Source organism: Coregonus clupeaformis, chromosome 1 (assembly GCF_020615455.1).
Source record: "Coregonus clupeaformis isolate EN_2021a chromosome 1, ASM2061545v1, whole genome shotgun sequence".
NCBI lineage: Eukaryota > Metazoa > Chordata > Actinopteri > Salmoniformes > Salmonidae > Coregonus > Coregonus clupeaformis.
This window is the reverse complement of record NC_059192.1, coordinates 12,734,880-12,747,425: the sequence shown is the minus strand read 5'-3', so window position 1 is coordinate 12,747,425 and position 12,546 is coordinate 12,734,880. Positions and strand designations below refer to the sequence as shown.

Genomic DNA, 12,546 nt, shown 5'->3' with positions numbered 1-12,546 from the left:
AAATGTAAATGTATATTACTGCATCTATGGGGGTACATAACTTGCTACATTTGCACACACTGTATATATATTTTCTGTTGTATTTTATGACCTTATGTTTTTTTTTACCCCATATGTAACTGTGTTGATGTTTTTATCGCACTGCTTTGCTTTATCTTGGCCAGGTCGCAGTTGTAAATGAGAACTTGTTCTCAACTGGCTTACCTGGTTAAATAAAGGTGAAATAAAAAAAATAAAAAAAACATTCTCATTCAGGGTTGCAACTATACAAGACACGCCTTAAAATATGTTAATGAGACAGAAACTCTTTCCCTGCACACATTTTCTTCTTCTTCTTGTTCTTCTTCTTGTTCTTCTTCTTCAGTGGGGTTTTTCGGCGGTTGGCATCCATTTTTCATTTTAGACATTTAGCAGACACTCTTATCCAGAGCGACTTACAGTTAGTGAGTGCATACATTTATTTTTTCATACGTTATGGTGCATTTGCACACATTTTTCCAACAATGCACTATAATTAATACTGTGAAACACATTTACGGTATTTTACTGTGCATTCTACAATGCTTTACTGTTGAAATTACAGAAAGGTCTTACAGTGTGCTGTAAAACAAATGTACGGTATTGTACTGTGCATTCTACGGTAATCTACTATGTTCAGTTTATACAGTATCATACTGTTGTGTAACCTAGTGCAGTAAAGCAACATATAAGAAATTCTATAGGATAACCTGGAGGAACTGCAGAATAGGCTATAAGGTGACGCAGCATGCGGTAACAAAACTCAAATTACTTATAATATAATAATATGCCATTTAGCAGACGCTTTTATCCAAAGCGACTTACAGTCATGCGTGCATAAATTTTTGTGTATGGGTGGTCCCGGGGATCGAACCCACTACCTCGGCGTTACAAGCGCCGTGCTCTACCAGCTGAGTTACAGAGGACCAAGGCTCCTACTGGGGAGTGCCATTATGGCCGACCAGTGGTTTCAAAGCTTTCTTAGTGATATGTGCGTGTGTGTGCTTGCTTGTGTACGCGTGTGTGTGCTTGTGTGTGTACGCGTGTGTGTGCTTGTTTGTGTACGCGTGTGTGTGCTTGTTTGTGTACGCGTGTGTGTGCTTGTGTGTGTACGCGTGTGTGTGCTTGTTTGTGTACGCGTGTGTGTGCTTGTGTGTGTACGCGTGTGTGTGCTTGTTTGTGTACGCGTGTGTGTGCTTGTGTGTGTACGCGTGTGTGTGCTTGTGTGTGTACGCGTGTGTGTGCTTGTGTGTGTACGCGTGTGTGTGCTTGTTTGTGTACGCGTGTGTGTGCTTGTGTGTGTACGCGTGTGTGTGCTTGTGTGTGTACGCGTGTGTGTGCTTGTGTGTGTACGCGTGTGTGTGCTTGTTTGTGTACGCGTGTGTGTGCTTGTTTGTGTACGCGTGTGTGTGCTTGTTTGTGTACGCGTGTGTGTGCTTGTTTGTGTACGCGTGTGTGTGCTTGTGTGTGTACGCGTGTGTGTGCTTGTGTGTGTACGCGTGTGTGTGCTTGTTTGTGTACGCGTGTGTGTGCTTGTGTGTGTACGCGTGTGTGTGCTTGTTTGTGTACGCGTGTGTGTGCTTGTTTGTGTACGCGTGTGTGTGCTTGTGTGTGTACGCGTGTGTGTGCTTGTTTGTGTACGCGTGTGTGTGCTTGTGTGTGTACGCGTGTGTGTGCTTGTGTGTGTACGCGTGTGTGTGCTTGTGTGTGTACGCGTGTGTGTGCTTGTGTGTGTACGCGTGTGTGTGCTTGTGTGTGTACGCGTGTGTGTGCTTGTGTGTGTACGCGTGTGTGTGCTTGTTTGTGTACGCGTGTGTGTGCTTGTTTGTGTACGCGTGTGTGTGCTTGTTTGTGTACGCGTGTGTGTGCTTGTGTGTGTACGCGTGTGTGTGCTTGTGTGTGTACGCGTGTGTGTGCTTGTGTGTGTACGCGTGTGTGTGCTTGTGTGTGTACGCGTGTGTGTGCTTGTGTGTCAAGTCGCAGTAGGCCTAGGCTAGCTCCCTCAAGTTACGTATATAAACCCTGGATTGCTAATGCTACGCTATACGTATATAAACCCTGGATTGCTAATGCTACGCTATACGTATATAAACCCTGGATTGCTAATGCTACGCTATACGTATATAAACCCTGGATTGCTAATGCTACGCTATACGTATATAAACCCTGGATTGCTAATGCTACGCTATACGTATATAAACCCTGGATTGCTAATGCTACGCTATACGTATATAAACCCTGGATTGCTAATGCTACGCTATACGTATATAAACCCTGGATTGCTAATGCTACGCTATACGTATATAAACCCTGGATTGCTAATGCTACGCTATACGTATATAAACCCTGGATTGCTAATGCTACGTTTTGGCCATCAAGAGGCTTTGAAACCACTGGTCGGCCATAATGGCACTCCCCAGTAGGAGCCGTCCTCCATAGGAGTTAATAGAATTCAAATCAAATCAAATCAAATCAAATTGTATTGGTCACATGCGCCGAATACAACAGGTGCAGACATTACAGTGAAATGCTTACTTACAGCCCTTAACCAACAGTGCATTTATTTTAAACAAAAAAAAGTAAAAATAAAACAACAACAAAAAAAGTGTTGAGAAAAAAAGAGCAGAAGTAAAATAAAGTGACAGTAGGGAGGCTATATATACAGGGGGGTACCGTTGCAGAGTCAATGTGCGGGGGCACCGGCTAGTTGAGGTAGTTGAGGTAATATGTACATGTGGGTAGAGTTAAAGTGACTATGCATAAATAATTAACAGAGTAGCAGCAGCGTAAAAAGGATGGGTGCAAATAGTTTGCAGTGCAAATAGTCCGGGTAGCCATGATTAGCTGTTCAGGAGTCTTATGGCTTGGGGGTAGAAGCTGTTGAGAAGTCTTTTGGACCTAGACTTGGCACTCCGGTACCGCTTGCCGTGCGGTAGCAGAGAGAACAGTCTATGACTAGGGTGGCTGGAGTCTTTGACAATTTTGAGGGCCTTCCTCTGACACCGCCTGGTATAGAGGTCCTGGATGGCAGGAAGCTTGGCCCCAGTGATGTACTGGGCCGTACGCACTACCCTCTGTAGTGCCTTGCGGTCGGAGGCCAAGCAGTTGCCATACCAGGCGGTGATGCAACCAGTCAGGATGCTCTCGATGGTGCAGCTGTAGAATTTTTTGAGGATCTGAGGACCCATGCCAAATCTTTTCAGTCTCCTGAGGGGGAATAGGCTTTGTCGTGCCCTCTTCACGACTGTCTTGGTGTGTTTGGACCATGATAGTTCGTTGGTGATGTGGACACCAAGGAACTTGAAGCTCTCAACCTGTTCCACTACAGCCCCGTCGATGACAATGGGGGCGTGCTCAGTCCTATTTTTTTTCCTGTAGTCCACAATCATCTCCTTTGTCTTGGTCACGTTGAGGTAGAGGTTGTTGTCCTGGCACCACACGGCCAGATCTCTGACCTCCTCCCTATAGGCTGTCTCATCGTTGTCGGTGATCAGGCCTACCACTGTTGTGTCGTCGGCAAACTTAATGATGGTGTTGGAGTCGTGCCTGGCCATGCAGTCATGGGTGAACAGAGAGTACAGGAGGGGACTGAGCACGCACCCCTGAGGGGCCCCCGTGTTGAGGATCAGTGTGGCAGATGTGTTGTTACCTACCCTTACCACCTGGGGGCGGCCTGTCAGGAAGTCCAGGATCCAGTTGCAGAGGGAGGTGTTTAGTCCCAGGATCCTTAGCTTAGTGATGAGCTTAGAGGGCACTATGGTGTTGAATGCTGAGCTGTAGTCAATGAATAGCATTCTCACGTAGGTGTTCCTCTTGTCCAGGTGGGAAAGGGCAGTGTGGAGTGCAATAGAGATTGCATCATCTGTGGATCTGTTGGGGCGGTATGCAAATTGGAGTGGGTCTAGGGTTTCTGGGATAATGCTGTTGATGTGAGCCATGACCAGCCTTTCAAAGCACTTCATGGCTACAGACGTCAGTGCTAGGGGTCGGTAGTCATTTAGGCAGGTTATCTTAGAGTCCTTGGGCACGGGGACTATGGTGGTCTGCTTGAAACATGTTGGTATTACAGACTCAGTCAGGGACATGTTGGAAGATGTCAGTGAAGACACTTGCCAGTTGGTCAGCACATGCTCGGAGTACACGTCCTGGTAATTCTACAGTATTTCAACTAAATATTTCAGGGACAAAATTACATGTATTAAAGTATTTTGTTGTTGTTGTTGTAGTGGGGCCAGTAACATTAGTAATCACAAAAAATTACACTTTAAGGAAAATATGTTTATAATGTTTTTATTTAAAGCTCACATAATATAATTTAAAAGTATGCATTAAAGCCACAATATGTAATTTTTTTGGGGAACCTACCAAATTCCCATAGAAATGTGAGTTATAGATCTTTAATTCTCATTAAATTCTCATTAAAAGCGAGTGCGAAGAGCCTTGGCGTGACCCTGGACAACACCCTGTCGTTCTCCGCTAACATCAAGGCGGTGACCCGATCCTGTAGGTTCATGCTCTACAACATTCGGAGAGTACGACCCTGCCTTACACAGGAAGCGGCACAGGTCCTAATCCAGGCACTTGTCATCTCCCGTCTGGATTACTGCAACTCGCTGTTGGCTGGGCTCCCTGCCTGTGCCATTAAACCCCTCCAACTCATCCAGAATGCCGCAGCCCATCTGGTGTTCAACCTTCCCAAGTTCTCTCACGTCACCCCGCTCCTCCGCACACTCCACTGGCTTCCAGTTGAAGCTCGCATCTGCTACAAGACCATGGTGCTTGCCTACGGAGCTGTGAGGGGAACGGCACCTCCGTACCTTCAGGCTCTGATCAGTCCCTACACCCAAACGAGGGCATTGCGTTCATCCACCTCTGGCCTGCTGGCTCCCCTACCTCTGCTGAAGCACAGTTCCCGCTCAGCCCAGTCAAAACTGTTCGCTGCTCTGGCACCCCAATGGTGGAACAAGCTCCCTCACGACGCCAGGACAGCGGAGTCACTCACCACCTTCCGGAGACATTTGAAACCCCACCTCTTTAAGGAACACCTGGGATAGGATAAAGTAATCCTTCTAACCGGTTCTAAGCGGTTTAGATGGTACAATGATTCTCTACACAATGATTGCTTGTTTTGTCACACAAACTGAAATTAGGCGGACTATTAGAATTTTTGCAACCAGGAAATGGCGGAGAGATTTCTGCATATTGCACCATTAAGGTGTCTGTAATAGAATAAATGTGGCAAAAACGAATGTAGACATTAATAAATTAATTTCTATAGCTTCTAAAATATGTTTTACAACGGTGAGGGAGTGCCAACATGGAGACACGGTGGCTTCATCACAGCACTTCCTATTCGTCACCTATTATATATAAATTATAAATCGTTGGTTCCCTCCCCCGGGACCGCCACTAGAAGCCTGTGGTTTCGGGTTGATCCGAGTCTTTCGGCTGTGTGTGTGTGCCCAGTACTACTGTATTGTACTGTGAGAAGGCAGGCAGATAGGGGGCACCTCACCAACATCTCCCGCTCAACTCCACATTCAACCCCCCCACGAACTCACTTTCTAACTTCAACGTTTTTTTAAAACCGACCACAGGACTTTAACAACTGATCTCTTTATTTATTCATTCTATTTTCGTTTAGTTTATGGTTTGTGTTTTTACAGTCCGGGAGGGCAGAAATGGCCGCCAACATGTACCGGGTCGGAGGTATGTCACAGGGTTTTTGATGAAGTCGAAACATGCTAATTTTCTCTCAATACCAGGAATGTGTGCTATTTTATCTCAGAGATAGCTATAGTGTAATTTATTATAATAGACAGGCAAACGTGTGCAGTCATTTACAGGATGCATGGATTTCCAAATATTTGGGATTCTAATGGGTCAGGCCTCGCGACTATCGTATCGTGGCCATACCAGTCAGCTAGCCATTAGCTAGCATGTTACACCATAAACATTACTATTTTCTACTTTAGCTTTATGCACTCTTATTTTCAAGTAATATCCAATTTAATCTACACATGCACAGCCATGCATTGCATGATTTGGCGTGTGCACGTTGGATTGTCTTTATGATTATTGTTAGGAAGATGTGCCTTTGTATTTGGCTCCTTTTTGGCACGCATCCATGTATTACGGCTCCTTATTGTGTTAGCTAACAGCTAGCTAACTAGCCTCCTGACTAGAAGTGCTTGCTTTGTTGCCAATGCCATTAATTATCTTAACCGCTATAGCCAGCTAATAATGCTCTATTGTTTGACAGTGTGAGGGGAATGGCCCATGCATCTGTTTTTGGTAGTTTTACTGATACTCAGATCCAGGTAGTTAGCTATGCAGTTAGTTTTACCAGGTTATCCACCTAGTTAGCTGTTTTCTTTTTTAGCAAGCTAGCTGTTGGTGGCATTCGATTCCGACATTGTCTCATGGCGTCGCGTGAAAGTCTTTCACGTTTGCAAGACTAGCCAGTGGGGAAACACTATTTTCACGACACTTCGATACAGAAGTCACTATTTTTGTACCAGATTATGAGACTGAGGTTAAGGTTAGGAACATGGTTAGGGTTAGCGAATATTATTTCCTGACTTGCTACGAAAATCCCTTTGTATCGAAGTGACGTGAAAATATTGTGTCCCAGTAGCTACTGTTTTATGATAATTATCCCAGAGCATCTGCCCTGGGCAACAAAGGTTGCGGTAAAGGATATTATCTTGTATGTATAATAACGTAAAACACTTCTGGGTGAATAGATTATCTGGCAACAATGTAACGATGCTTTTTTTCTACTCGGCTACAGAGTATCGGAGTGTGTGTCACGTGGATGTCTGATCTGTTGTCATCTTTTTCAGAGTTTAGGGCTGTGTTTTCCACCGGATGTCACTGCTGTGTGTTTGCATTGTATCAAGTTTCAAGTTGTCATGTCACGTACAGTGAAATTGCTTTCTTGCAAGCGACAAACCCAACAATTCAGTAATCAATATCAATGTAGCACTACATATAAGGAGGTAGAACAAAAACAATTGAGATGTTGTGTTACTGGCCTACACGCAATACCCCATAATGTCAAAGTAGAATAATGTTTTTAGATTTAAAAAAAAACAAATTAATGTAAAGCTGAAATGTCTGGAGTCAATAAGTATGCAACCCCTTTGTTATGGCAAGCCTAAATAAGTTCATGAGTAAACATTTACATAACAAGTCACATTATAAATTGAATGGACATGGTGTGCAATAATAGTGTTGAACGTGATTTTTGAATGACTATCTCATCTCTGTTCACCACACATACAATTATCTGTAAGGTCCCTCAGTCGAGCAGTGCATTTCAAACACAGATTCAACCACAAAGACCAGGGAGGTTTTCCAATGCCTCGCAAAGAATGACAACTGTTGGTAGATGGGTAAAAATGGAAAAATAAGCAGACATTGAATATCCCTTTTCAGCGTGGTGAAGTTATTAAATCAGTGTTGGATGGTGTATCAATACACCCAGTTATTACAAAGATACAGGCATCCTTCCTAACTCAGTTGCCGGAGAGGAAGGAAACCACTTAGTGATTTCACCATGAGGCCAATGGTGACTTTAAAACAGTTACAGAGTTCAATGGCTGTGTTAGGAGAAAACTGAGGATGGATCAAGAATATTGTAGTTATTCCACAATTTTTACCTAATTGACCAAATAAAAATATTCAAAAACATGCATCCTGTTTAAAACAAGGAACTAAAATAATACTGCATGTGGCAAAGCAATACACTTTTTGTCCTGAATACAAAGTGTTATGTTTGGGGCAAATTCAATACAACACATTACTGAGTATCAAATCAAATCAAATCAAATTTTATTGGTCACATGCGCCGAATACAACAGGTGCAGACATTGCAGTGAAATGCTTACTTACAGCCCTTAACCAACAGTGCATTTATTTTAAACAAAAAAAGTAAGAATAAAACAACAACAACAAAAAAGTGTTGAGAAAAAAAGAGCAGAAGTAAAATAAAGTGACAGTAGGGAGGCTATATATACAGTAAAATAAAGTGACAGTAGGGAGGCTATATATACAGGGGGGTACCGTTGCAGAGTCAATGTGCGGGGGCACCGGCTAGTTGAGGTAGTTGAGGTAATATGTACATGTGGGTAGAGTTAAAGTGACTATGCATAAATACTTAACAGAGTAGCAGCAGCGTAAAAAGGATGGGGTGGGGGGGGCAGTGCAAATAGTCCGGGTAGCCATGATTAGCTGTTCAGGAGTCTTATGGCTTGGGGGTAGAAGCTGTTGAGAAGTCTTTTGGACCTAGACTTGGCACTCCGGTACCGCTTGCCGTGCGGTAGCAGAGAGAACAGTCTATGACTAGGGTGGCTGGAGTCTTTGACAATTTTGAGGGCCTTCCTCTGACACCGCCTGGTATAGAGGTCCTGGATGGCAGGGAGCTTTGCCCCAGTGATGTACTGGGCCGTACGCACTACCCTCTGTAGTGCCTTGCGGTCAGAGGCCAAGCAGTTGCCATACCAGGCGGTGATGCAACCAGTCAGGATGCTCTCGATGGTGCAGCTGTAGAATTTTTTGAGGATCTGAGGACCCATGCCAAATCTTTTTAGTCTCCTGAGGGGAATAGGCTTTGTCGTGCCCTCTTCACGTCTGTCTTGGTGTGTTTGGACCATGATAGTTCGTTGGTGATGTGGACACCAAGGAACTTGAAGCTCTCAACCTGTTCCACTACAGCCCCGTCGATGAGAATGGGGGCGTGCTCAGTCCTCTTTTTTTTCCTGTAGTCCACAATCATCTCCTTTGTCTTGGTCACGTTGAGGGAGAGGTTGTTGTCCTGGCACCACACGGCCAGATCTCTGACCTCCTCCCTATAGGCTGTCTCATCGTTGTCAGTGATCAGGCCTACCACTGTTGTGTCGTCGGCAAACTTAATGATGGTGTTGGAGTCGTGCCTGGCCATGCAGTCATGGGTGAACAGAGAGTACAGGAGGGGACTGAGCACGCACCCCTGAGGGGCCCCCGTGTTGAGGATCAGTGTGGCAGATGTGTTGTTACCTACCCTGTCACTCCATATTTTGAAGCATAAGGGTGGCTGCATCATGTTATGATATACTTGTAATCGTTAAGGACTGGGGAGTTTTTCAGGATGAAAAATAAATCTAATGGAGTTAGCTCATTACAGGCAAAATCCTAGAAGAAAACCTGGTTCAGTCTGCTTTCCACCAGACACTGGGAGATGATTTCACCTTTCAGCAGGACAATAACCTAAAACCCAAGGCCAAATATACACTGGAATTGCTTACCAAGACAACATTGAATGTTCCTGAGTGGCCTAGTTACAGTTTTGACTTAAACCGGCGTGAAAATCTATGGCAAGACTTGAAAATAGCTTAACAATTATCGACAACCAATTTGACAGAGATTGAAGAATTATGCAAATGTTGTACAATCCTGGTATGCAAAGCGCTTAGAGATTTACCCAGAAAGACTCACAACTGTAATCGCTGCCAAATGTGATTCTAGCATGTATTGAGTCAGGGGTGTGAATACTTGTGTAAATTAGGTATTTAATTTTCAACACATTAAGCAAAATAAATTCTAAACATGTTTTCACTTTATCATTATGAGGTATTGTGTGCAGATGGGTGAGATTATTAGGCTGTAACACAACAAAATGTGGAATAAGTCAAGGGTTATGAATACATAGGCGGCAGGTAGCTCAGTGGTTAAGAGCGTTGTGCCAGTAACCGAAAGGTCGCTGGTTCTAATCCCCGAGCCGACTAGGTGAAACATCTGTCTGTGCCCTTGAGCAAGGCACTTAACCCTAATTGCTCCTGTAAGTCGCTCTGGATAAGAGCGTCTGCTAAAGGACTAAAAATACTTTCTGAAGGCACTGTATGTATAGGGGTAAGGGGACTAGGCATCAATATATATGATAAACAGAGTAGCAGCAGCTTAAATTGTGATTGTGTGTGTGTGTAGAGTCAGTATAAATGTGTGTGCATGTTATGTGGTTGTTGAAGTGTCAGTGTGCATGAGTGTGTAGAGTCCTGTGAGTGCAAGTCAGTCCATGTAGCCATTCTGTTAGCTATTTAGCAGTCTTATGGCTTGGGGATAGAAGCTGCTCAGGAGCCTGTTGGTGTCAGACTTAATGCACCGGTACCGCTTGCCGTGCGGGCCTTCCTTTCACACTGCCAGTTATAGAGGTCCTGTATGGCAGGGAGCTCGGGCCCAGTAGATGTACTGGGCTGTCCACACCACCCTCTGTAGGGCCATGCGATCGAGGGCGATGCTGTTGCCAAACCCGAGTGGCGCAGTGGTCTAAGGCACTGCATCTCAGTGCTTGAGGCGTCACTACAGACCCCCTGGTTCGATTCCAGGCTGTATCACAACCGGCCGTGATTGGGAGTCCCATAGGGCGGCGCACAATTGGCCCAGCGTCATCCCGGTTTGGCCGGTGTAGGCCGTCATTGTAAATAAGAATTTGTTCTTCACTGACTTGCCTAGTTAAATAAAGGTCTTACTGACGTTGAGGGAGAGGTTGTTGTCCTGGCACCACACTGCCAGGTCACTGACCTACACCCTTTAGGCTGTCTCATCGTTGCCGGTGATCAGGCCTACCACCGTCGTGTCGTCAGCAAACTTGATGATGGTGTTGGAGTCGTGTGTTGCCACGCAGTCGTGGGTGAACAGGGAGTACAGGAGGGGACTTAGCTCACACCCCTGTGGGGCCCCCGTGTTGAACGCTGAGCTGTAGTCAATGAATAGCATTTTCACATAGGTATTCCTCTTATCTAGGTGGGTGAGGGCAGTGTGGAGTTCAATTGAGATTGTGTCATCTATGGATCTGTTGGGGCGGTATGCAAATTGGAGTGGGTCTAGAGTGTCTAGGAATTGATGTTCCATAACCAGCCTTTCAAAGCACTTCATGATTACAGATGTGAGTGCTACAGGGCGGTAGTCATTGTTGCATGAAGCCTTAGAGTTCTTAGGAACAGGAATGATAGTAGTCATTTTAAGACGTGGGGATTATAGACTGGGACAAGGAGAGGTTGAAAATGACTTTGAATCAATATTATACTATATAATATTATTGCTATGATATTATAGCTACTCTGTTAATGTGTAATCTGGCTATTGGACCATTTCTGGGCCTGGAACCGGCCCTGTGTGTATCTCGTAACATAGCAAGCATATTTGATGATGGTTGACATGCATCTATAGGTAAGCTATCAGGTAGGGGTGCCACTCTCAGACCTGATTGAGGTGTTCAACTGTGAACTGAACCACCAACTCTCAGAAAGAGTTTGTGTGTGACTGTGTGTTCCCTGGCTCCCATTATTTGACTACTGCAGCCTCTGCCAAGGGTTTTGGATCTTTATGGCACAGCCAGGATACAGTGGCCTGGCCCACAAACTGCAGAGTCACTGGTTCAAGCCACATTGGTTGTTCTCCCCTGTTGTTGAATTAGGTGTTAGAACAGGGCTGGAATAAAAGCCTGCACATCCAGTATCTGGAGTGGTTATACAGTATGGCAGGCAGTGTGTTAATGTGATGTTATTGTGTTCTCTTCCAGACTATGTATTCTTTGAGAATTCCTCCAGCAACCCTTACCTGATCCGCCGGATAGAAGAACTCAACAAGGTAATGCCCTCCTTGGGGTGTTTGTGTGTAGGTAATTAAAGTAATCTGGCCGATGTGCCTGACAGTGAATAAGCTGCCTGTCAGTTCTGTGACTTTTCCTCTCCTGCGTTAGTGTGTGTATGTGAGATTGTGTGTGTAATATGTTGCATAGCGACAGATGTTACCTGCCTTCAACTGCCATTTCCATGGCAACCGGCAGGTGAGAATGGGCACACCTCCTCCCTCCCCCAGTACCGCCCTCTCTCCTCTCCATCCGTACCTCCTTCCCTCTCTCCTCTCCTCCTACATGCCCTTCCATCAGTGTGTTTAATCTCAGAGGAGACAAAACATCTGTCTGCCCAGCTATATCCACATTCAGGCAATGTATCAATGCATCTATCAGTCAGTGTCGTGGCTATTGGGCCAGGGAGCAAAGTCTCATGGGAAATAAAATTTTTGGTCTTCTTTGTTAGTTAGTCATTGTATTTCCCTGCCCCTCTCTCTAAATGCAATTCAAGATGCTGTTTTTAAAGTGTTGGAACTCCCTCTCCTCCTCGCATAAACAGCCAGTGGTAAATTTGAGGAGTAATATTTATTTATTTGTGATAAGTTAGTGTTCTAAGAGTTGACTTTATCTCTCTCTCTCGCTCTCTCTCTCTCTCTCTCTCTTCAGACTGCCAGTGGCAATGTGGAGGCCAAGGTGGTGTGTTTCTACAGAAGGAGAGACATCTCACACAGTCTCATACAGTTGGCTGACAAACACGCACGTAGGTGGCCCTGTGTGTGTGTCCGTCCGTCCGTCCATGTGTGCTTTTGTGTATCAGTGTAACAGTAGGGGGTAGCTGAATGTCTGCAGGGTTTCCTGATCCATACAGCAGGGGTCCAGGCTCAGACAGTCATGTTTAGTGTGTGTGTGTGTGT

The 12,546-nt window shown here is 45.0% G+C and overlaps 1 protein-coding gene across 7 annotated transcripts in view; it reads left to right on the top strand.

The window, feature by feature from the left end:
* The first annotated feature begins 5,449 nt into the window (after positions 1-5,449).
* LOC121587218 (metastasis-associated protein MTA3) overlaps positions 5,450-12,546 on the top strand; it is a 30,806-nt gene continuing 23,709 nt past the window's right edge. For 4 of the 7 annotated variants that reach the window (XM_041904223.2, XM_041904163.2, XM_041904273.2 and 1 more), the window contains exons 1-3: positions 5,450-5,727; positions 11,579-11,646; positions 12,299-12,392. In XM_041904223.2, coding sequence (XP_041760157.2) covers positions 5,700-5,727; positions 11,579-11,646; positions 12,299-12,392 — 190 coding nt within the window. In that variant the 5' untranslated portion in view covers positions 5,450-5,699. The remainder of the gene's footprint in view (positions 5,728-11,578; positions 11,647-12,298; positions 12,393-12,546) is intronic. The other 3 variants (XM_041904509.2, XM_041904422.2, XM_041835769.2) reach the window with 1 other exon arrangement.